At 39.9% G+C, this 25,919-nt stretch overlaps 1 protein-coding gene and 1 pseudogene across 1 annotated transcript in view; both read right to left on the bottom strand.

Annotated features, from left to right (window-relative positions):
- Positions 1-602: 602 nt before the first annotated feature.
- Positions 603-25,919, bottom strand: part of DIAPH1 (diaphanous related formin 1) — a 90,421-nt gene continuing 65,104 nt past the window's right edge. Inside the window, exons 19-28 of the mRNA XM_074212750.1 lie at positions 25,231-25,329; positions 17,929-18,023; positions 14,058-14,159; positions 13,543-13,782; positions 13,277-13,406; positions 12,204-12,327; positions 11,818-11,983; positions 11,582-11,717; positions 8,896-8,982; positions 603-2,708 (exon numbers count right to left, since the gene is read on the bottom strand). Coding sequence (XP_074068851.1) covers positions 2,551-2,708; positions 8,896-8,982; positions 11,582-11,717; positions 11,818-11,983; positions 12,204-12,327; positions 13,277-13,406; positions 13,543-13,782; positions 14,058-14,159; positions 17,929-18,023; positions 25,231-25,329 — 1,337 coding nt within the window. The 3' untranslated portion in view covers positions 603-2,550. The remainder of the gene's footprint in view (positions 2,709-8,895; positions 8,983-11,581; positions 11,718-11,817; positions 11,984-12,203; positions 12,328-13,276; positions 13,407-13,542; positions 13,783-14,057; positions 14,160-17,928; positions 18,024-25,230; positions 25,330-25,919) is intronic.
- Positions 18,030-25,223, bottom strand: LOC141506209 (protein C1orf43 homolog; annotated as a pseudogene).

The following is a 25,919-nucleotide window of genomic DNA, read 5'->3' as shown; positions in this document are numbered from 1 at the left end:
CTTCAGCATAGCTGCAAATTTCTGAATTTGAATCTTCCATTCTGCTTAAGACCAGAGGTGTCCAACTCTGAGGAACTAAGGGTCTAACTCTAACTAGATTAAAATGTAATTGGGAAATGTTTAACAAAATAAAAATATAGCACAACATTGTGATTTTTCTATGGCAACATGCTACTCACAGGGATTCATTTCTGTTTGAGTTTGATACCACTTTACTAGATCATAGTCGTCAGAATCAGTGAGGCCCAAATGAATGTGTCTCTATATAGCTTTTTTGCAAACTTTAAAGCTTTACATACACATTCACTTACTAATATTCTATACTGGTGCTGCATTATTTGTGCACATCATATCCCTGCATTAGCTTTTTAAGTCCAAGCACAGAAATTCTCATCTTCCATACTTATATTCCCAGACTTGTACTCTTTGAACACAGTTGGTGTTTAAACCTGTTGACATGAATTTGTGCTTGGAAGCAATAGACTTGATAATCAATTCAGCGGGAGGAGGAAGGCCCTTTGATTTTCTCAAGTTGACTGGGAAGGGAAGGTTGGGGCATGGAAAAGGAGTAGGTCAAAACCTCAAAAGAAGACAAGAGTCAATACCATTCCAATGTTTTATTAACAGTTTGAAACAAATAAATCCAACAAATCAAAGTTGATGACATGTCCCAGAAGCCCAAAAGGCGAGGGAAATAGATTTGTATCTTGCTCTTTATTATTTTTTTTTATCAAATGCATCTTAGCAAAAGTGATTTAAAAAAGAAAGGCTTAAAGTCTGAGTGTCAGCCAGCAGAGAGGGACAAGGGGAGTAGTACCAAATACTCCCTCTACCACAGCATCTGAAAAAAGTTGTAGCAGCTGCTGTTGCCCCAAATCCTAGTAGGCCAGGATTCTTGACCTCCCCAACTCCCAGAATTCCCTTTCTGCCCCTGAGGCCTCTAGGTTTTTTCCTTTGGCCCTTCCTCCTATCCTTTCCTCTCGTCCCAGCAACTACATTCCTGGGCTTACACTTGAAGGGTCCCATTTTCCTCTTCTTATCTATGAGTAAGGAAGTAAAGGGGATAGGAGGACAGGGATAATTTCCTAATTTGGGGAATTCTAGGGGAATATGGCACAAAATTGTATCCAGTGTAGGGTGAGGGCACAATATCTATGGAGTATCATACTCACATGATTTTACCCTTTCTCCCCCCCCCCCCCCCAGGACCTTTCTCCTCCCCATAGTGCCCAGTTAGCATTTGCACATTTGGCTCTTCAAATATATTAAATTTATAAAAACTCAGCAGTACCTGGTCCTTTCAGCATCTTGGCCTGGCCTTTTCTGGTCAGGGAAAAAGTATGAAGCCACCCACAGATCTCAGAAATTAATAATCCAGAACTATTGCTTGGGGCTTGGGATTTGAATCTGCCCCATTAGGACAGGTTCAGATGAGGGCAGTGAGGCAGGTCCTGGTCTCTGGAGATAATAAGCCTAGGGGAGAAATTCCAGGAATTCTCACATTTGGGGGGGGGGGGGACAGGGAAGAGGGAAAGGGGGGAGGGTTTGTATATTTTCTAAAAAACATCTTATACAAAAATAGATCCATTTGCAAAACAATTTCTTAGCCAGGAGGCTCTGCCTCCCCTTTCCCTGGAGACTTGGAGAGGGTGGGGGGGCCTTGTGCAGCCATATAACAGCTGAAACTTCAGGTGGGGATGAGCCAAAGCTCTAAGAATAACAAGGGCAGTGGATACAAAGCACTGAGGGGGCAAGTATAGAAGACAAAGAGAGGGAGGGTTGGTAAGCAGAGACACTCAGTTAAGCTGAGAGTGTGGAGAGGCTGTCCTGGCTTGATGCCCAGTCCAGCAATGCCCAGACTCTTGGGCTCATTTTTCCTCAGGTGCTCTACTTCATGTCATAGCTGGATAGTAGTGATCCAGTTCTTTTTACTTTGTGAAGTTGGGAGGAGGGGTCCTTTCCTGGGGTGGGGTGAGGGTGAGAGTTGCTCATTTCTTTAGAAGCAGCAGCCAGCACCTCACCACAAACAATAAATATCCATAGAAATTGAGAGGGAGAAGAAAGCATGATGGCAGCAATGAAAGATGTAAGAAAACAGACAGAAAGTTCAAGAGACCCATGCGGTTCCTAGGGCTAGAGAAGCCACAGCAGGGTACAGGACAGCAGAAGGAAAACGTGTCCAGCAAGATTGACCTTAGGATGAGCCCCTTTGGAGCCAGGGACTGAGGAAGCAGGTGGGGCGCCACCTGAGGTGTGGCACTACAATAACAAAGGAAAGACAGGGTTAAGGCAGCGTAGATGGTCCCTGCTTTGGTAATGCAACAGCCAGTGCTGAGTGGGTGTCCAAGGGCTTCTTCCACAGTGCCCTTTCCTTCTCGCCTCCAGACAGCTGAAGCTGTGTATGCTATATAGAGAGCAGTAGGCCAAAGAAAGGAGGCAGAGAAGGCTGGCTGCCATAGAGGGAAATCCACTTGACCTGTCAGGCTCATGCTGCAAGGCAGGGCTGCCTTGGGCGTAGCTGTTCAGCCAGAGTTACTGCAAAGCCCAGGCCTAACTCGCACGACCAATCAATTCCTTATTTTCATCATGTATATCCCTGGTTCCCTCATTCATCTTCGGCATCTTAGCAGAACATGAAGTCATGGCATCATCCTTTGTCAGCTCTGAAGCAAGAAGAGAGGTGACTGCACATCCAGCCTTCCTGTTGGCTGTAAAAGAAGGGATGTGAGACTCAGTCCTAGGAAAATCTGGTTCTTAAAATCAGGGCTTAGGCTAATGTTAAGACTACTTTATGGAGAAAGGGAGGTCCTAGAGCCATGTAGAATAACAAGAGAATCAACAGTGGAGAGGAGGACTCTCAGTGAAATAAGAAGGATAAAATAGTCAAATGAAGTACAAGAGAGTTCAAATCCATCTTGGTCAACAGCTAAATTCACTTTCTGTCAGCTCAGTGTTCAGCTAGTCACAGCCAGGACAGCATCCCCATATCCTGGAAGAGCCTTCTGCAGGTGGCAGAGGATATCTCATAGCCAGAAGCACTAGAAAGGGCTTACTTCACTAGAAGGTATACACCTTGAGACCAGATTACTCTTTCTTAATGGCTTTCACCCTCAAGGAAAAAAGAAAGTCCTAAACTTCCTAACATCCTATCCATTTAGTTGAATAATGTGATCTTGAAGCTACAGATCTTATTTCAAGATAAGCCAAGGTAGGCAGAGTCATCTGCTGACTATAGAATAGTCATTGGGCAGGGGTTCTTTACTTATTTTTGGTGCCATGGGCCCCTTTGGCAATCTGGTAAAGGCTATGAACCCCTTTCTCAGAGTAATGTTTTTTAATGTTTATAATTAAAGAAAAGAGATGCTAAATATCATGAGCCCCCTGAAACCTATCCACAGACCCTTTCTATGAATTCCAAGTTAAATTTCCTGTTATGAAGCAATCCGAGGCTAAAAGTTGATGAGGTTCCATTCCAGTTATAGCCCTGTCTGTCATCAGTAACACCCCAAATTCTCATACCAGTGACCACAGCACCCTCTCTCCCCCTGCTCTATCCATTGGAATTTCCATAGAGGCTTCTAGGTTTGCAGGGCTTGTTTCTCACGGCTTCAGTGCCCCTAGGACACAAAGGCAGCTCTTCACTACCACACATCTTTGCAACTACTGTCCCTTCCCACGGCCTCTAAGTACAAACAGCATGTATTTGGAAATATGTATGGGAAAATGGGGGAGGTCAGGGTAAGGCAAAATGGAGGATGGAATACAGTGAGGCAGCTGAGGGGATCATGGTATCAATAGGTGAAGGGAGCCTGAAGAGAGGAGAATCTGGTCTATGTATGAAATATTCCTAGAATTTGAGGAAGAGCTAAACTGGATTAGAAAGTCCAAGGAAGTACCACCCCCTCTCCTCTCTTTCCTGTGGCCGTCAGCTGTGATGAACTCTCAGTCTCTATAACCCCCCAAACCTACTGCTTCTCTCCAACATAGAAAATATCAATGGAGGTAGTCAGGATTGGGGGGCACACCTAACATTGGCCCAAGGATATCAGCTCAGAAGTCTCCTTTTCCTCTTCCACTTAACTGGCACAAAATACTGTCTAACAGCAAAGAAGTAATAAATAAACATATTTCTCAATAGCAGTTCTCTGACACTCCAGTTTGCTGTATTTCAGTTTTAACACCTCTCAGGCAGCATGGAGTATAAATGCCTTAGGAATTCCATAGATAATGGATATTCTCTAGAATTTTTTGTTTTGCTTTTTTTTTCCTACAAAGAGTCACTATAGGAATTCTTAACTTATTGACAAGATGACCATGTCCCTTAGAAGAAGGGATAAGTTTTTGATTACTATCTTTTTTTTTCTTTAGACATTCCCTTTCCATGACCTCTTGTCCACCTGAAGTCCCAGGAACCCCTTTAACCTGCCCAGATTTGTCAATCTTTTTGTTTTTTTGCAGTCATTTGTTGTCCCTCAGCTTCACAATTCATTTCTAGAGAAATGAGAAAAGATTTTTAGAAAATTATGATAAGAAACCACCCACGGAACAAAAATAGGTCAATAGATAAAATTAGGAATTAATAAATTCCTAAATACCACATCATTTTCTGATTTGAGGTCAAGTTCTAAGCAATGAAGTAATGATTCTTTGAGTTCAATTTCTTTGTAGAGCTATTGAATAAAACCCAGAATAAGGTAAAACTTCTGATTCTAGACCCAGGACAAATAAAGGACAGGATTAAAGAGATAACCTAGTTTTTTTCAGGTAGTTTGGGGGCAGCTATTGTAAGGAAGAGAAGACTGGTCAAAGTAGGAGACAGGATGAAAGAGTCAAAGTTTAAATGTTGAGCTGTCTTGAAATGCCTTGTTCCTCATTTTCTTTCTCTGTAGAATAAGACTGCTGCATCTGCCCAGGAAAAATTTTGAGGACAAGCCCAAATATTCACAGATGCTAAAGATGATGCTTTATAGATTGTATGCACCTATACTTAATTCATCTTAGAAGTTAATAAGGGACGGGGTTAGGTGGCACAGTGGATAGAGCACCGGCCCTGAAGTCAGGAGTACCTGAGTTCAAATCCAGCCTCAGACACTTAATAATTACTCAGCTGTGTGGCCCTGAGCAAGCCACTTAACCCCATTGCCTTGCAAAAAAAAAAAGTTAATACAGGATCTGCAATACTTTCATTTAACACTAGACAACCTAAAGCACTAGAGACAGACACAATGTAGTTCAAGGTCATTCATATTCTAACTTGTCCATTGTAATCAAACTGAATAGCTTGAACAGCCAAGATCAAGGTGACTTCCCTGTCCCATCCCTATTAGCTAGTTGATTTTAGACCAGGGAAAACTAAAGGCTTGACAACAATACAAACAAAGAAGTATACTGAATATATGAGAAGGTTCTCCCTTATGAAATTTTATTCATATTAACAAATAATATTAATACTGATGAGAAAAGTCAGCAAGAAGAAGCTACACAATGCTGAGGATGGCAAAGGGTTCATGAGATGGAAAAAAAGCTTTATAGAACACAGGAGGGGAATTAGTTAAAATGTGCTTTGAATAAGTTCCCCCAGGGAAGAGGAAACTGGGACAGATGGGACTGTCATAGCTATACTAAAAATTTCATTCATGTCCTATTTAAGAATTTATTAACTCCTAATTATATCTATTGTCCTATTTTTGTTGTGTGGGTATTTTCTTCTTTTCATAATACTCTAAAAATCTGGGAAAAAGAAACATTCCACTGAGGTAACTTTATTACTACCTCCTAGTTTTATCTGAGGGTAAAAATAGGGTTTCCACTGTCATTTTCTGTCTAGTCATGGCCAATTAGTAGGAGCTGAGAGATAGGAAGTAGGACTTGGAGAAAAGGATGGAAGGGAAGAAGGAGATGCATTTCTTTCTTCCTTTGACTCTTGTGCTATTAAGCAGATGGTCAGTACAAGAGGCTACAATTCAGACACTGAAATAAAGTTGAGTCACTAAAACCACAAACTGACTGAATCATCAGCCTGAAAAAGTTCCTGCAGGACAATCACAGAGATTCTTCCCCTCTACACTTAAGCCATTGTTCTTGCACACTGCAGAACACAGCAGCCTGGGCTGTTTTTAATGAACTGGCCTTGAAATTCCCCCTTTCTCCCTTCTAGGCACCCCCCCCCCCCATACTCAATAAAGGGCTTTTGTATGATAGTTACTCCCTAGAGGCCTGTAGATTTTTTTTTCCATTCCTTTACATTCTAGAGAAGATCTGCTGGTGTCTTTGAATAGGGACAGCTGCCTCCCTGGAAATGAACACTCACAGACCCAGGCTGTGAAGATATATAAGCAGTGCCTCTGTATAAGGCAATAAGCCAGATAATGCAGCCAAAAAGGCAGGCAGTAATAAAGGGCTCTCAAAGGATAGGCCAGAAGCCTTAGAGGCAGGATGTAGAGCTATCATCTCCAAGAATGAAGCTTATTAATTCTCTGCATCCCCCTATGCTGCTTAAAACTGTATTGACACTAAACTTTTACAGATTAGCCCAGAAAGTTAACTGATTTGTCTTAGATAACACAGCTAGACAATAAGTAGAGTTGGAACTAGAACCTAGTTTACTGACCACCAGTCTCCTATGTTTCCTCAGTAATACTCAAGAGTTTTATCCAAGCATCATACTTCCCTCAAAAAATGAGACCTATTAACCTTCTTGAAGATTTCTGACAGATGCATTCAGAGATGATAATGCTATGATTGTATGAAAATAGATATTATACACTCATGAAGTGTACAGAATGGAAGGCACTAATAATTACAGGACAGAATCATCAAATAGAATTACCATTGCCTCTGTGACATGAGTGACAATCCATGCCTACTCTCAAACATATGGCTGGGTTCAAGGATACAAATACCTCACCTTGTACATTTAATGTCTGATTTCTCCTATAACCTCCTACACAGAAAGAACCAGAAGAGCTGTCAACTAATTCATTTTCCATAGAGGAACTAAGGCTCCAGTGAATGCTCCTTCCTCAGCCCTTGAATCTTGGATTCTCACTCTATCCACTGAGTCACTGCACCACCTAGCTACCCCAGAATTCTCACTCCAATAAGGGATAGAAGACAGAGCCAAGGAAAGTCACTAATGGTCTGAATATCTATGCACAGGAAATATTATACACTGGAATTCCAGTGTATTCTACTAGATATTCTCTAGGGTCAGATGGAAATTCTCCATGGAAGCTTATAGCTGGTACACTCCCAGCTGAAGAGTTAAAAAAAAAAAATCTGAAGGGCATTGCAGTTAAGAATGGTTTGAAATATTTATTGTGAAACTATAGTATACCTCAGTGATTGTGTAGGTACTTTTGTCTGCAAGTTGACATGAAAAATATCATTAGTCATTACTTAAGTCTATAGGCAAAGTCTAAGCAACACTAATTCAATCTGCTCTGCCTTCTCCCTACTGACTCAATCAATCAAAGCAAAACACTCTACCCAAAGATCACATCTATTACACCCAGAAAATGCTTAGAAATATTCTTTCCCTTCTTGTTTCCTTTCAAATCATCATTTCACTTCTACCTTCAGCTCAAGGGATTCTGTTTTCTTAAGGAACATGATTAAGGTGGTATTATGCTATAACCAAGGATTCTAGCATCCAATTAAATTTTCTATAGTCATTCCATTTCTAGTTATTCAAGTCATGGTAAGGGATGGTAAATAGTTCCAATCTAGCCAAATCTAGCCAATGGAAATCAGATTTTTGGATTAGTACCTGTTGATCTTGAAGTTTATCCTATACAACATGAAATGGAGTTAACTATATCTATTACTTTATACCCTGCTTCTAACAGTGAAACAACTCTCTATTATCTGTTAAACAGTCAAACAACTCTCTAATTAATTAACAGATGATAAGTATGTCATGCTCTAACTTGAATGGAACTAGTTACATTAATTACTATGGTAATTATGTACAATGGGCTCCATTTCTTTTCCAGGACTGTCCCAAGGTTAAAGATGAGATCAGGCAGGACCATAGAATGTTCAGAGAGCAAGCAGCACAATACTTGCCTTTTTAGTAGTGAGACTATGGCTAAAAGAAACCTTTAGTTGTCATTTCCTTCCTTTCTGAGAAAGAGAATACATGTCCTAAGATTCAACTGGTCATATACCAAAGCACAATCAATCCTGAGAAAAATCTTCAACAAACATGATGATGCATCTATAGCCTAGACAGGTGCCTCTCTATGCTGAAAGGAAAAAGAGTAAGAGCTTGGCTATTTCCCACATTTAATTAGGTCCCTCTGCTTCTCTCCATTTCTTTAGTTACTCATCCTCCTCACATCCTTACCTGAATAATAGTTCAACTCACCTTTATTCTTTCCCCTAGGTACTCTAGTTCAGTGTTATAAATCCACTTCTGCAGCAAATCACTCTCAAACACAGGCACAAGTCAATGTAACTCAGAATCCACTTCCTACTTCAGTTCCATACTTTGAGTGGGTCACATCCCTGTCTTCTCTCAGATATCTGATCATCTTACTCTCTTTATCCACTCTAATTCTGACTATACAAATGTTTCCATTCTCCTTATGTCCACAGAAACAAATTGCCTTCCTTCTGCTTCCCTTGCTCTAGATCTAGGATACAGGAAAGAAAAAGTGAAATCAGTGCTCTCCTCTAAGTTAGCAAATGAGCCCTAAGCATTGATGACCAGATGATTTTCTCTATTTGAAGGAAATTCAGGTAGGGTAACTTCTTTATTCACAGACTGCCCATACTTGCTCTCTCCATCAACAAATTAGCTTGGTCAGTTCTTTTCCAGTGAGTAGAATTCGTGTCCTTAACACTGGAATATAGAAAGCCAATGTATGATTATTATCAATTTCCCCCACTCACCTTGTCTGGGTCCTCTCTTCCTTCGGAATGCTGCACCTGACTGTAGGGCTTCCAAGAGACTATCCATCACACCGGTCTCATCACCCTCTGTAAGGAAATGAAGTAGGATATGGAGTTAACTGGTTCATATATTAACACCCTCTTTTTCTAAGCAGCCTGGGTTTTGCTAACATGTTGCCCCCCCCAAACGTAGAAAATGAATTGAGTCTGGTCTCTACTGCTCCATATGGTTCCAACCACAATGACAGATGAGAGTAGAAAGGCAGAGGGGCTTCAAAATCTAAGTTGTGCATACTTTCATATTACTTCAAGGTGACTGAAATAAGAGGTTTCATCATTGAAATCCTTTCAATTAATTAAGGGGCACAGCCTACCCTTACTAGGATCAAGGCAAACAGTTAATTCTTTTCTTGCAAGATATACCCCACCTCTAGTCAGTAACGTGACATAGAATTGCTGGTCTTTAAGACAGAGACTAAGATTAAAATGGTAGAAATGACCTGAAATTCCCTTCCCCCAACAGCTCTAGGCATTCTGTTTAGATGTCTGCAGCAGAGATTGTTCCACTTTGATAAAGGAAGACAGAGAGGAAGCCACAAATAAATGGTCAATTTCTACACAATTTCTATCACTCCTTAATGGCACCCGCCCCCCCCCCCCCCCCCAAGGAGCCACAATCCACTCAGGCCCTCTGGCATAAGCGGAACAATCCTTGTGGGTATACAAGGAGTTAATGTAGAATCCTTGCTCATGGCCCAGGTCTGTTTCCATGGCAACAACTCCTGGGTGGTGAAACCTGAAACTGCAGAATCCCCAGAAACAGCTGTCGTTTCCAAGGCTCTGGCTAAGTGTTCCAAGCGCCACCTGCCTGCTGAATTTGACCAATGCAGCTGACCTACATTCCAACTCAATTACCAGCCATAGGATGACAGGGCATAGGGATGTTGTGCCCCCTGCTGACTGGGTGAAACCCTAACACCACTTAAATGCCAGGGATAAAGAATCAAAAGGCTTAAAAACAGAAGGCATGTCAGAGGTCCCCTCATCTTACCCATCAGAAAACTGAAGCCCCAAGAGGCTGACCCCCAAGGCCATATTGGTGGTGAAAATACTGGGATTTCAACCAGTCTGATTCCTAATTCCATGTTGTTTTCACTGTAACATATATTGTCCCACCCCCGATACCTACAATGGCTTAGGAAATAAGCTTCTAGTTCTATTCCAATCCACAGACACATACCAGAGATGGGTTAAGATAGATCACCTTCTGTGATCTTCATTTTATGGCTAGATGCTGAGAGGCAAAAGAAATTAGTTGGGTTGAGACTTGGTATAAGCTCTGTTTACAAGGCTTTGGGCTGGAAAAGGACGAATAAATGGGCTTTACTGCTTCTTTCTTTAGGCTCCAATAGCTAGGTTGTTATGAGGGATTGAATTCAACAGGTGCTAGGATGGAAAAGGTCCAAGGAGAAAAATAATAAACCCCTAAAATCAGTTTCCAAAAAATCCCCAAACAGACCTAGATGGTTTAAAACCAGGAAAAGTCACAGCCTTTCTTTAAAAACGAAACAAAAACTCTTAACTTTTAATAGGGCACAAACTACTTAGTTTCTCTAAACTAGCTTGAATCTAGTCCTGGAATTTCAGAAGTAAAACCCCCTAACCCTCATTTGGAAGAAACAGCCAGGAGGGGGCTGGGAGGAAGAAGGAAAGAAAGGAGATATTAAGGTGAATTCAGTTGGATACTGTTAAAAATTTGAAATGCTAAATTTAACAATCAAATTTCTGCAGTCACTAACATGAGCAGAGATGGGGGGAAGGGAATAGGAAAGGAATCTGAGCAGGAAAGGAACAGAGGCAGGAAACAGGGGCAGTAATTGAGGCCATATGTTTCAACAAAGGAATGCTTCTGGTAGCAAAAGTGTGTGAGTGGGGAGAGAGAGAGACAGACAGACAGAGAGAGAGACAGACAGACAAAGAGAGAGAGACAGACAGAGAGAGAGAGAGACAGACAGAAAGAGAGACAGACAGACAGAGACAGAGAGAGATTCAGAGAGAGAGAGAGAGAGAGAGAGAGAGAGAGAGAGAGAGAGGAGAGGGGGAGAGGGTGAGTGTGGGGGGTGGGGGGGAAGAGAGAGCTCTTGAGCCATATGTTTCAACAAAGGAATGTTTCTGGTAATAAAAGACGGATGTTGCCTGGGAAGACTGCATCTTTGTGCTATGGTTTGTAAATCCATATTTTGTAACTGTTCTCAAGTCACAGTGATAAGGAGAGTCAGAGGGAGAGGAAAAGAATTAGGAATTAGAGGAGAGGTGGTTTTCTCCCCCAAAAAGGACTTGAAGAGGCTTAGGAGTCCATCTTAGAGAGATAATGTAAACAGAGGTGCAGGTTGTAAAAGACCTGAGAAGCTCCCGAATGGGTAGAATAGAGGAGTATGTGTTTATAGTAACAACACAAGAGAACATGAAAGAAGAGGTTGTATGCTTAAGAAGAAGATAAGAAGAAAAAACAGAGGAAAAAATCGGAAATCTAGCAGAGGAAATCAGAGCAAACACAAAATTGATCTGAGGGATCATGCCAAAAGCTGTTATGAGTCCAACTCAGAAATCACCACTTTCTCTGCTCAAACAGCAATTTCTGCACATTCTCATTGTTTCACCCCCATTCCTTGTTCTTCCTTCATACCTGCATTCATATCTATCAGCTGCTCTCTCTTCTGCTGTTTTTCTAATCGTTCTTTCTCTGCCTTTTCTTTGGCTAGCTTTGCTCGGCGCATCTTTTCCTCTGTCTCCCGACGCTTTTGGTTCTCCTTGACTGCTTGCTATGAGTAAAAAAAACATAATAATTAAGCAAACTGAGCTAGTCTCTGGGAGAAAAACTCTTAGGATTTCTTGATTTGGAGGTAAAGACTACTTGCTTACCAGAAACATATTCCTGAAATTGTTTAAGTCCATGAAGAATTCTTCCACAGTCATTTTTTTGGGATCAAAGAGAAAATAATCTCCTAGTTCCTTAAAGAGGGTTTCCATGTTAGAATGCATCATCCGTAGTTTATTATATTGTTCCTGAGCATCCTTTACAAAGCTGTGAGGTCAAGGAGTAAAGGAACAGGACCAAGAAAACTTAATAGCCTTGCTTCTTTAGATTCTTCTTCAACTATGTATTCCCAGAGAGGAGTGTATCATCTATTAGCCTCAAAAGAGATCTCACTAAAATGTGTTCCTTATTTCTACTCCTGAGTCCCACAGAAATTCCCTTTTATTCCCCTTTGAGTTTCTCCCCTCTTCACATTCATCGAAAGGATATGGTCATTTTCTCCACAAATTTGTCTTTTTCATCAGTAGCAGCTGGGAAGTTCTGAACATCTCGTTCTACATCTGAAATCTGCTTCTTCATTAGATCTAGGTTTTTCTGTAAATTCTCAGCTGAGACTGCATAAGACAGATGCGGTAATAATGAATTTAAAGTTTCAATGAAAAATGAACTAATAGCCCTGAAAGGATCTTTGCCTTAGAAGAGCAGCTCTTCAAGTCAGAGAGTTCCCACTTCCTAACTGCTTCAGGTACTTGATTTCATTTAATTTAGCACTTCTTAATATTTGACTTGATATACCTTTAGAGACATATACTCTCTAATGTGTGCAAGTTTTTCCTAACCTTTCCATTAAGATTCTTAACCATTACCTAGCTGTGTGGCCTTGGGCAAGCCACTTAAGCCCATCTGCCTTACAAAAACCTAAAAAAAGAAAAAAAAGATTCTTAACCATCTTGATGCCTAGAATTAATTGTGTGATGAATTTAATGTGGCAAATCCCCACAACTAAGAAATGATCAATAAATACTTGTTTAACCGAATGAACTGAGTTCCTGTCCTTTGGTTCCTGTGGTCTTGGCCCTAGATCTGTTAGAGGAATAGGGTTTGAGAATAAGATGACTGGTGCAGAAGTGTATAGCAAGGGAAAGTGCTACATGTGTGATATATTGGATTACTTCCACTCACAGAGAATCAGCCTTTCCTACAGCAGGTTATATTCTCTCTGCCTTCTTCCCAGATAGTGAAGTCTTAATTTCTGACAAGAAAGTCTGTTTTTAGAATTAGAAAACCAAGAGAGTCAAGTCTTACACTTAAAAACAAGTGCCTTTCCTCAAGATGACTTTCTTTTCATCATGCTACTAAATATCCTTCTCAATTTTAAACACAGAAGCCCTTCTCCACTTTGTATTTTCACTATGAACTCATATTTCCCCTACATCTCCCTAGACTCAAATGTATTCATTAGTTTTGAGGTTTAATGCATTCTACAACCAAATACTCTTACTTCCCTCTCCAAGCAGATACTTGCCAGTTCCCTATGCCATCTAGTCTCTCCTCAATACTCACCTCTGCTAGCCTTCTCTACATGAGTTAACTCATCAGGAAATTTAAGGACTTCAGGGTAGCTGTTTTCACACATTTCAGCCAAGAAATGCAGCAGGGTCATCTTCTGATCAGTGGACTTGGTGTCACGAAGCTGAGAATGAGAATGTCTGTGAGCAGGGGATGGAGCTGGAACCAAAAGTACCCTCAGCAGACTGTAGCCTCTACTATCTGGTTCAAAGAGCTAGAAATTTGCCCTGGTCTCTCTACATTGTATTCTCCATTCTCACCTTGCAGAGGAAGCTAATGTTGAAGCCAAAGGCACCAGCATTCCTGGACCCAGCATTCATGTAGTTGCCCACGAGCAAGGTTAATTCCAGAAGGCTAGAAAAACTCTCACTCTTTCGTACCTCTTCACAAGCAGCTGTTACAGAAACAATCTCTGGCTTGATATTTTCTACCTGTTCATTGAACTGCAGCTTAAAGAGGATAGCATTGAGTCGAGGTCGAAGGCGAGGCACAGCGCCCATCTAATGGGAAAGACAAAGGGGTTAGAGAATAGCCAGCTAAAGAATTAGTAACAGGGAGGTGTGGGGTAACAGAGGCAGCTTCAGAACTAGTGTCAGGAACAGAATCCTAAAATGGGGTATGGATGAAAAACACTAAGACCAGATTTCAGATGGAGCAAGGCTAAAAGGGGGGGAAGAGGGAATGAAATGGTCACTCACAATGGATGTATGTGTGTGTGTGTGTGTGTGTGTGTGTGTGTGTGTGTAGGTAGGTAGATAAATATTGACAAACTCACCACTACACCAAACTGTTCTGACTCAGCTAGATCATCATATTCATCCTTTAGTTCTGACAGCATCTTTAGCTGCTCTGGCTCTGGCATCTGTTTAATGAGATTCTGAAACAAAGAAAAAAAAAGAAAGGCAAGTGGGAAAAGGGGAGAAAGAAAAGAGAAATGGGGAGGATATGTATGCATGTATACACACACACACACACACACATACACAACATACACAGATATATGAGAGAGAGAGAGAGAGAGAGAGAGAGAGATGTTTAGTCTGCCAAATGTCAGCTGAGTATATTTCTAAAAATTGTCCTAGGATCAATGTGAAGGAAAACTAAAGGGCAGATTGATGAGAGAGCCAATTCAAAAGGCAAAAAGATTCTTAAAAAATATTCTAAAACAATAATATCCTTAAAAAAAACAACTGATCAACAATCTTAATGGATTTGCTCATTTCATCAGTGCAACAATCAGTGATAATTTTAGGGTATCTGCAATGGATAATGCCATCTCTAACCAAAGAAAGAACTGTGGAGTTTAAACAAATACCAAAGACTATTACCTTTAATTTTTAAAAAAAGGTATCTTATTATGTCATTTTGCTATCTCTTACATTTTATTTTTTCCTTAAGGATATGATTTCTCTCTTAACAAATTCAATTTTGATCAATGTATAATATGGAAAAAATGTAAAGACTAGCAGACTGACTTCTGTGGAATTGGAGGGAGGGAAACAAGATTGGGAGAAAAATTGTAAAATTCAAAAATATAATAAAAAAGCTAATCAAAATGGATTTATACTTAGAATGCATAGTTTAACATTAAAAAAAATTAGCACAATAAAATGTCACAAATAAAAAACAAAAATGCAATGACAACAGATGCACAAAAAACCTTGAATAAAACTCAATACTTATTTATGATTTTTAATATATATTAAAAAATAGGGTTAATAACAACAAAACTATTACAGAAACCAAGAGCTAACTAATAAACTAGAATGAAAGTAGGATGCCTTATTATTTTTTGATAATTTTTAGACATATTATCAATAGTAAGAAAATAAAGAAATTAATATCTTAATAGCAAAGAGGGTATTATGATAGGATGACTTAGAAAATCCAAGAGAAAACATAAAAATAATAACTTCAAGAAAATAAGATTAAAAAGACAACCACACAAAATTATTAATATTCCTAAAATAAACTATTAACCCAGAAGTTATAAATAAATACCACTTAAAATGTATTAAGTAGGGGCAGCTAGGTGGAGCAGTGGATAGAGCACCAGCCTTGGAGTCAGGAGTACCTGGGTTCAAATCCGACCTCAGACACTTAGTAATTACCTAGCCGTGTGGCCTTGGGCAAGCCACTTAACCCCATTGCCTTGAAAAAATCTAAAAAATGTATTAAGTATTTGGGAATTAATTTATCTAGTCATATGAAAGTCTTTTTTGTTTATTAAAAAAAAGAACTAAAGAACTTGAAGGGTACTTAAATGTAAAGTACGGGGACATGTGATTTTACCACCATAAAGAGGGCTCCTGGAGAGGAATGCCCTCTCTCTGCAATTTGAAAGTTTTACAGGGTTGTTCCAAGACTCTGAGATTTTAAATGACTTGCTCACAAATACAAAATTAGAATGTGCCAGGGGTAGGACTTGAACTTAGGTCTTCCCCTAGTTCCAAGGACAGTTTTCTTTATCTGCTACAATATTCTGCTTCTTCTGTGGTTAATATAGAAGAGAGGGAGAAAACCACTCAAATTTATCTGAAGGTTTAATACCAACTAAAATATCAATTAAATTAATTAAAATCAGAATTCAATAAGAAAACTTAAATAGATGAACCCAAGCTAAAGGTATCAAGGAAATAATGAAACAAAATAGAAAGTAAGTCAGCATCACTCAATTTCCAATTATTCTATGAAACAGTAATTATTAAAACAATCTCATACTGGGTATAAAAAAGAAAAAACAAATCTCTGATATAGATTAAAATAACAAGATTCAGAACCAAATGCAAATAACTTTCTAGCATTCAATAAATCCAAGAACACAAACCACTGGGAAATGAATCTATTATTCAACAAAAACTGTTAGGAAAAATTAATTGCAGTTTGGTGAAAAAATGCTAACAAATTAGTACCTTATAACATAGTAAGTCCCAAATAGAAAAATAACTTAATACAAAATGTCATTCTATAAAAAATTAAAGCAACTATATAATCAAACATAGCTTGTGCAGTTATGTACAAGAAAAAAATTTTAATCAGTCATGATTCAAAGAAAATTATAAGGTAGAAAATAGTGATAAATTTGACTACAGAAAAAAAGGTTCTGCACAGCTTTAAACACTAAAGCTGGAAGAAATAGGAAATATTTTCTGATAAAAAAAAGATTTATTTTATCTTATTGATGTTGATACTAAGGTTATTGCTGAAAGGGGAAAAAAAAAGATTTGGCTATACAGAAATATACCTAGAAGGATTATTTGTAATAGCAAAAAATTGAAAAAATTGAAAGCAAAAAATTGAAAACAAACATTGACCAAATGTTTGAATAACTTTTGTTATGTGAATGTATACTGTAATAGACTTTTCTTTTTTTCTTTTTAGGTTTTTTTGCAGGGCAAATGGGGTTACAGTGACTTGTCCAAGGCCACACAGCCCTAGGTAATTACTGTCTGAGGCTGGATTTGAACTCAGGTCCTCCTGACTCCAGGGCTAGTGCTGGTGCTCTATCCACTGTGCCACTTAGCCGCCCCTTGTAATAGACTTTTCAAAGTATATTTTCCTATCTTTCATTTTTATATCAGTCATTTCAACCTCATCGTCAATCCCAATAGGGATGTTATGATGTTGGAGAGAGCACTGAGTCAGGAAAACTAAAGTTCAATTTTGGCCTCAGTCACTTAACTAGCTGGGTGACCCTAGGCATGTCACTTAGTCTGTCTCAGTTTCCTCATCTGTAAAATGAGGATAATAAGCACCTCCTTCCCAAGATTGTTCCAAGGATCAGATGAGATAATAACTGAAAAGTGCTCAGCATAGTGCCTATTATCTACTAGCATCTCCATACACACAAATACATGTATGTCTGTGTGTGTGTGTGTGTGTTTGGCTACCATTAGCCCCACTTTCTACCAGCTCTGTTGTTTTTGGATTTCTCTAGACTCTATCATGACCCTGGTCCCACTTTTCAGCTTCCTTTTATTCCCCCATTAGAATAGAAGCTCCCTGAAGACAAGGACTGTCTTTGTCTTTACTGGCATGCGTATCCCCAGCATATCAGTTTGGTACACAGCAGGTGCTTTATAAATGCTTACTGGCTGCCTGAGATCACTGGGCCTGAAGTCAGGAAGAATTGAATTAAAATCTGCCTTCAGGCAGGTTCTAGCTGTGTGACCCTTTGCATCAGTTTATAGACCTAGTTCCAAGTTTCTCTGAATTCCTCAATTAATTTTTGGTTGTGTAATGATATTTAATATAATTCAGGATTACTCTCTATGACAGATAATAAACATAAAATATACAAAGAAAATGCAGGAAGACTGTTTTGAACCAACGCATAGTTAAGAAAGCAGAATTCAAAAAACCAATATATCTACCCAGTGCCTTCAGTTACATGAAGAAAAACAACATTAAACAACAAAAAATTAATGTTGACCACATTGGAATGTTGATTTAATAAAAACATATTCTTTTAACAGATTAGTTCATAGTTTACATGTATAATTATTTTTGTACTGTTTTGCTTTTGTATTTTCTTTTGTTCACAATGTCAATGCTAATATTGATCAATAGGCATTAGAATAAAATTATTTAAAATTAAAATAAATACACCAGATCAGACCAGTGTAAACTGTCCTGTTTTTACTCACCTGCACCATAGATTCTGTCAGAACAGCCTCATTCACTTCCAAAATGACAGTTTTGATCTCCTGATAGGGCATACGGAAAGAACCCAGAAAGATTGCTGCCAGAAAATGAGAAACAAAATATTCCTTTCATTCTCTTCTTCTTCCAATTCATCATGTATGCTGCTGCTAGCATAACTTTTTTTTTTTTTTTTAGGTTTTTATAATACAAATGGGGTTAAGTGGTTTGCCCAAGGCCATACATCTAGGTAATTATTAAGTGTCTGAGGCCGGATTTGAACTCAGGTACTCCTGACTCCAGGGCCGGCACTCTATCTATTATGCCACCTAGCTGCCCCTCACTGAGTCACCTAGCCGCCCCTTAGCTGAACTTTTGTGTTTATTTTTACTACTATTTAACCAAATAATGGTTACAAAATCAACTAGTGAAATGACTTACTGGGGATATATGGAATTAGTACTTACATTACAACAGTTCCCCTAAGTCACATCTTCATTGTATACAAAGAGAAGGGTAAGGCAGTGCAGGAAACACAACACAAATCTCAACAGGGCTTGGTTTAAGTATGATACCTTGTTCTCATCTGCCCTTTTTGCTATACAACTTTAAGAGATATGTGGGGGCAGCTAGGTGGCACAGTGAATAGAACGCCGGCCCTGGAGTCAGGAGTACCTGAGTTCAAATCCAACCTCAGACACTTAATTTATTACCTAGCTGTGTGGCCTTGGGCAAGCCACTTAACCCCATCTGCCTTGCAAAAAAAAACACCTTAAAACAAAAAGACATGTACATGGATCAGAGTCCTCATTTCTAACATCATAAATATCCTTGCTCCAGCCCCACTAACCTATTTAGGATAAAACTGACTTTGGGAGAGGACAAAAAATTACCATGATGAAAAACAAGATGGGTTAAGGAGGAAGTAACACAGAAATAGGAAAACTATGTGGATTCAACGCTATTGGGGGAAAAGAGGGCCTCAAGGAACCTACATTCTACAAGAGACCAAAAGGGATAAGCTAAAGAAGGATTTCCAGGCACACATTTTAAGAATTCTGGACATAATGATAGCAATATTGGTCTCCTGTCCTGGAGAAATCTCAGGGTGCTGAGACTGGATTCCTCTCTTGGAGTCATGTTGATTATAGCTACCCCCAAATTCAATCAGAGGGTACTGTCTAGTGTGCTACAGTTATTCTTAAAACTCTTCAGTTCTCAGATGTGCTTTGCACTTTACTCTTCTAGATGGAGGCAGATAGGTGACCTGGATAGTTGTTGGGGAGGAAACTTCAGGAGACCATGTGAGATCCCTTAACTGCTCACCAGTACTATTGAGAGCACCCACCATGGGCTTTGATTGTGGCAGTCAGTTTAGTTCTTCAGTGCTTCCTGATAGTGTGCATATATTCATATCAAACTATCTCATAGCCATCTAGCTAGGTGTCAATGAGAGCTTTATGGACACCCTTGATGGAGGCTACTTGTGTTTCCACCATCAGGGAATGAGGATGGAGGCCTTCTGAATGGAATGGTATCAATGAGGCATGAATGGCGCCAATGCTTTCATCCTGTACAGGTAGTTGTAATGTTGATTCCTGGTGTCTCCCACTGCAAAAGTCTGGCATTATTCTCTTAAAGAAACTGGATTTCATACTTTATGTCAACGGACCTTAGATAGTCAGATGTCAATGTCTTACTTCATATCTTTGGGAGGGCTGTAGCCCATGGGAACTTAAGGGTCTCTTCAAGACTTCATAGCAGAAATGAGGTGGGGGGGTGGAGCCAAGATGGCAACAAGAACGGATACTGTCTTAGGTGCTCTCTCATAAATCTTCGAAACTAAGGACTCTAACTAAACTTTCCAGAGACAGAACCCACAGGGGGACCCAGTGAGGCAGTTCTCCTACTCAAGGTAACCTGGAAAAGAGCAGAAAGGCTCTGCTCCCTTGGGTCAGAGGGGCAGCCCGCCAGAGGGGTGGCCTGTCAGAGCGAAAGAACTTCAGCCTCCCAGAGGCAGTCCCAGGGTGCCCTGGCTCCCAGCAGCGGGGGGAGTTTCCTGACCTACACCCCGGGGGGAGCACCGGGCACAAATTGGGGGAACAGCTGGGGGACCTCTGCCAGAGCAAGCACGTGGAACCCAGCCCTCCAGGCACACAGCAAGCAGAGTGGCCAAGGCAGGAAACAGAAGCAGGCAGAGCTGGTGAGCAGGAGCCCATTGAGCTGAGGGAGGGGAGTGAAGAGAGAGAGAATGCCGAGCTCTGTCCTCTATCCCTGGAACAGGACTCTGGGGCTCTGACCACATTCAGATCCTGATTGCAGTCTAGGCCCCCCCATAGAACTGCAGGGTCTCCCCCCACCTCAGCCCCATGGCAGAGGGGGCACATATGGTCACTCACAGACCAGGAGGGAGGACAGAGCCTCACATACTGAGATCCTTGTGGGAGTGTCCCAAAAGCTCAGGAAGCACCCCCAAAACAGGCTTAGGCTGGGAAAATGAGCAAGCAGAGAAAAAAAGAGGAACACCACTGAAAAATATTTTGCATATGAGCTCAAGAAGGATCAAAACACTCAGTCTGAAGATGAAGCTCCTGCATCTAAAGACTCCAAGAAAAACAGAAATTGGGCTCAGACTATGACAGAGCTCAAAAAAGACTTTGAAAATCAAATGAAGGAGTTAGAAGAAAAACTGGGGAAAGAAATGAGAGAGATGCAAGAAAAACATGAAAATGAAGTCAGCAGCTTAGTCAAGGAAATCCAAAAAAAAAATGCTTAAGAAAATAGCATGCTAAAAACCAGCTTAGGTCAAATGGATAAAACAGTTCAAAAAGTTATTGAGGAGAAGAATGCTTTAAAAAGCAAAATTGGCCAGATGGAAAAAGAAATAAGAAAACTGTCTGAGGAAAATAAATTTTTCAAACATAGAACAGAACTCAGGGAGATTTGATGAATTTACAAGAAATCAGGACTCAATACTTTAAAACCAAAAGAATGAAAAATTAGAAGAAAATGTGAAACATCTCACTGAAAAAACAAGTGATATAGAAAACAGATTTAGGAAAGATAATTTAAAAATTATTGGAATACCTGAAAGTCATGATCAGGAAAGAGCCTTGACATCATTTTCAAAGAATTACTACAGGAAAATTGCCCTGATATCCTAGAAGCAGAGGGCAAAATAGAAATGGAGAGAATCCACCGATCTCCCCAAGAAAGAGATACCCAAAAAACAACCCCCAGGAATATTACAGCCAAGTTCCAGAACTCCCAAGTCAAAGAGAAAATATTACAAGCAGCCAGAAGAACACAATTCAAATATCATGGAGCTGCAGTCAGGATCACATAGGACTTAGCAGCAACTACATTAAAAGCTCATAGGGCTTGGAATACAATATACCAGAAGGCAAAAGACCTTAGAATGCAACCGAGAATCGACTACCCAGCCAAACTGAATGTCTTCTTCCAGGGAAAAAGATGGACTTACAATGAACCAGGGGAATTTAAAATGTTCCTGTTAGAATGGCCAGAGCTGAACAGAAGGTTTGATCTTCAAATACAGGACTCAGGTGAAGCATAGAGATTGGAAGAGAAGGGGAAAATATGAGGGACTTAATGATGATGAACTGCATGTATTCCTCCATAGAAAAATGACACTGATAATACTCATATGAACATTCTCAATTAATAGAGCAGGTAGAAGGAGCTTTTATAGTTGAAGCACAGGAGAAAGCTGAATTTGAAGATAAAATATGGTGTAAAAATGGAGTCAATAGAAAAAAGGAAATGTAAAGGAAGAAAGAAAAAGGAGAAGGGGGATAGGCCAAGATATTCCATATAAGTTTTTTCTTTATTACCATGAGCTATTGCAATGATATGGAAGGGGGGAAGGCAAGGGGGAATGAGGGAATCTTCACTCTCATCAGAGATGGCTAGGAGAGGAAACAGCATATATACTCAATGGGGTATAGGCATCTGGAGTAAGAAGGAGGGGGGGACAGGGGGGACGGGGGTGGGGGATGTGAATGAAGGAAGAGAGGATGGACCATGGGGGGAGATTGGTCAGATATAACACATTTTCTTTTTTACTTCTTGCAAGGGGCTGGGATTGGAAGGCCTGTCCGGGACCATAGGGCCAGGTGGATGCTGGGCCTAAGGGGTGGTATGGGGGCTCGGGGCCTCTTGGCCCCAGGGCCACGGATCTTGTCTGCTGCGCCACTCAGCTACCCTACAGCAGAGTCAGAGTGAAAGGAGAGAGAAAATATAGTACATGGTAGTGGAGAAATACAGAAGGAAGGAGTTGCGATCAGCAATGGCAACGGTGGAAAAATATGGAAGTAACTTTTGTGATGGACTCATCATAAAAAATGTGATCCACCTGCGACAGTGGTGTTGGAACAAAGAATGAAGCACATTTTTTATTATTATTACTTTGAGGGGGTTGCAGGGCAAATGGGGCTGGGTGGCCTGCCTGGGGCCGCATAGCAGGGTGATCATTGGGTGTCTGAGGCCGGATTTGGACCCAGGTGCCCCTGGCTCAAGGGCCAATGCTCTGTCTGCCACCCAGCCACCCCTACTATTATTACTATTTTATTTTATTTTGGGTCTTTTTTTTCTTTTATTGGCTTTTGCAGGGCAGTGGGGTTGGGGTGGCTTGCATGTCACAGGGCTGGGTGATTGTTGGGTGTACAGGGCCGGATATGGGCTCGGGTGCTCATGGCTCCAGGGCTGGTGCTCCATCCATTGTGCCACCTAGCCATACCTACAATTATTACTATTATTTTTTTTAATTTTAATTTTTTTCTCTCCCCTTTATTGCTCAAGAGAGTCTATATTTTTTTGGGGGGAGGGGGGTATTTTGTTTACTCTTAAACAAGAATATTATATTAATGTATAAAAAACATTATTTGTACAAAATGAGAATATTAAATATAAAAATTAAAAAAAAAAAGACTTCATAGCAAAACACTTTTCACAAAAATGAACAGCAGCACAAATACCAAGCTTCTGTAGTCCATCACCAGCATGATAGTCACCCCCAGACAACCAGTTACTACAAACACCATGGCTTCTCTCCAGTTTTTTTGAGCTTGGATTCCATAGTAGTGACAGCCCTTTGGTTGCTTGGTGCTTCTGGGCATTTCCTTATGGGGGAAGCCAAAGCTTGGCCTGGACAAAAAACATGGTGGCTGGGGGGAGCATGAGAAATCCTCCTAAAATACTGCTTTTATAGTACAATGGTCAAAGATAATTCTATAGAAAATAGAAAATGTCATTCACATATAAAGAGGGAGTACTGGAGTTAAATGTAGATGAAAGCTTACTATCTTCAATTTTTAAAAGTTGCCTTGTGAGGGGTAGCTAGGTGGCCCAGTGGATAGAGCACCGGCCTTGGAGTCAGGAGTACCTGGGTTCAAACCCGACCTCAGACACTTAATAAAAAAAGTTGTCTCGTGTGTTTTTTTTCCTTTCTAATGTTTTCATTCTCATTTTGATTTGATTCTTCATTCACAGAATGATTAATATGGATCTATGTTTAGCATGGTTGTACATGTATGGCCTTTAATGGATTGCTTTCTGTCAGGGGGAGGGAGGAAGGGAGGGAGGGAGGGAGAGGAAAAATGTGAAACTCAAAACTTTGCAAAAAAATGATTGCTGAAAACTACTGTTGCATGTAATTGGAAAAATAAATAAAATATGATTAACAAAAAAAGATGGCTTTTATCATATCATGGCTCTTCTCAAAAAACCTTTTAATAGCTTCTCACTCTTTATAAAAAGTCCAAACTCCTTGTTCTAGAATTTAAAGACTTCCATGATCTGACCCTAACAAATCAGTTCAGCCTTTATTAACCCTTCATTCCAGTCAAACTCATCTATTTGAGGTCTCCTGAACAGCCTGTCACCAAATCTTTGCTATTGGAGATGCCTTTTCTGTCTTCCTGAAATAAAATGTCCATTCAAGTTCCATATCTAATCTCATTTGTCCAACTAATGATCTCTCTCCACAGTCCTTACTGTCTATATTACTCATTTGGAAATTATTTAATATTTGGTGACTTTTTATAGGGTAGGAGAGTGGAAAGAACACTAACTAGGCCTGCATTGGGGAAACTTGGGCTCTAGTTCTGGAGTCTATATTTACTAGCAGTGCAACCATGAACAAATTACATCCTTCTCTGAGCCTTATTTCCTCATCAACAAAAATGAGGAGAATAACCTTCACTTACCTTACCCCTCACAGGATGGCTTCAAGGAAAGTGTTTTGTCAGATGGAAGATGTTGGAGTTAAGCTTCTTGAAAGCAGGGAGTTTCACTTTCAGCTTTCATCTTCCTAGTTCCTGGCATGATGTCTCACACAAACTAAGTCTCAATTCATTCTTGTTGAACTGAACAGTTTTTTTGTATATGAATGGCATGGCTCTTTAACCACACTATAAGCTCTGTGAGGGACAGTAATTGTCTCTTACACATGCCCCTCTTCACACAATAATTATCTCTTACACATACTCATATAGCAACTAGCATGATGTCTTATACAGAGAAAGTGTTCAATATTTCTTTTTGTTTTTTTGCAAGGCAATGGGGTTAAGTGGTTTGCCCAAGGCCACACAGCTAAGTAATTATTAAGTGTCTGAGGTCGGATTTGAACTCAGGTACTCCTGACTCCAGGGCCAGTGCTCTATCCACTGTGCCACCTGGCTGCCCCTTCAATATTTCTTGACCATGCAAACTGTGATCAGTCAGGAATTACATATATGCTTATTAAAGTTTTCTAGCCATCTTCTTCTCATATGCACAAATCAATTTCCATCCTAACTTCTAGCAACAATTTTTCTCATTTACTCTGGAGTGAAATTTCTGACCCAAAAGTTAATTTTGGAAGCAGAGGAGAAAATTAATTTTTGAGCACTAGAATAAAACAAACTTCAAGCATTAGTTTACACTCATCCAAACTAAAATTAAGTTAATGGCTCTTCCATTTAAAGAAAATATCTCTAATACAATGATGAAGAAAGGATATAAAATAGGCAGGTGGAAACCCCAAATTTGAAATCACAGCATCTCAAGGATTGCAAGGTCTTCAGAGACCATCTAGTCTACCCCTTATCTGAATGAAAATGTCCTTTACCATATACCTGATAAATGGTCTTCCCGTTTTCAATCCAAGCTACCCAAGAGGAAGAAGAAGAAGAAAGTTCCTGAGGCAGTACATTCTGGACCACTTTAATCATAAGGCATAGCTGAAGCTGAGTTGCTAGGAAGCTATTCTCCTTCATCTTGCAAGAATGGATCACAGTTATACTTACAGAGATTTTGAGCTGTCTTTGAATCCAACACCTTCAGCTCTTTCACTTTTTTCTTCTGAACTGACTTCTTTTCTTCTCCACCTTCCTGATCCTTCTTGGCTGGGGGGAATATTAAATAGGTAGGATTAACAAGGATTAACAAATTTCATCACTGAGAAGTTTCAATTTACAGAATAGCTCTGTAACCCTGAGGAAATTACTCTCACCTTTGTAAGATGATGCCTCTGATACAAAAGAATCTGAAAGTGACTCTGTAAGGATTCTAAGTATGGTTAACCTACAGAAGGAATCCTAGTGCCTAAAATATCAACTTTTTTCCTGTAGATATTTTATGCATAATATAATATCAAAATATTTTATCTTTTAATACCATAATAATTCAGACTTCTTCTCCCTCACCACTATAAAAGGGATAACTATACTTTTAAAATATTTTATTTATTTAAGGCAATGGAATTAAGTGACTTGCCCAAGGTCGCACAGATAGGTGTCTCAGGCTGGATTTGAACTCAGGTCCTCCTGACTCCAGGGTCACTGTGACACTCAGCTGCCCCCCTGGGATAGCTATACTTCTAAACTTTACATGTTTTTATTTCTTCTACCACCAACTCAATTATAGGTTCTACTCCTTCTGTATTTTCTACTGCTTTTTATAGGCACAGTAGGCATTTAATAGCAACAAAAATAAA

The sequence above is a fragment of the Macrotis lagotis genome, chromosome 1 (assembly GCF_037893015.1).
Source record: "Macrotis lagotis isolate mMagLag1 chromosome 1, bilby.v1.9.chrom.fasta, whole genome shotgun sequence".
NCBI lineage: Eukaryota > Metazoa > Chordata > Mammalia > Peramelemorphia > Peramelidae > Macrotis > Macrotis lagotis.
Note: the sequence above shows the minus strand (reverse complement) of the source record. Positions and strands in the feature narration are given on the sequence as shown.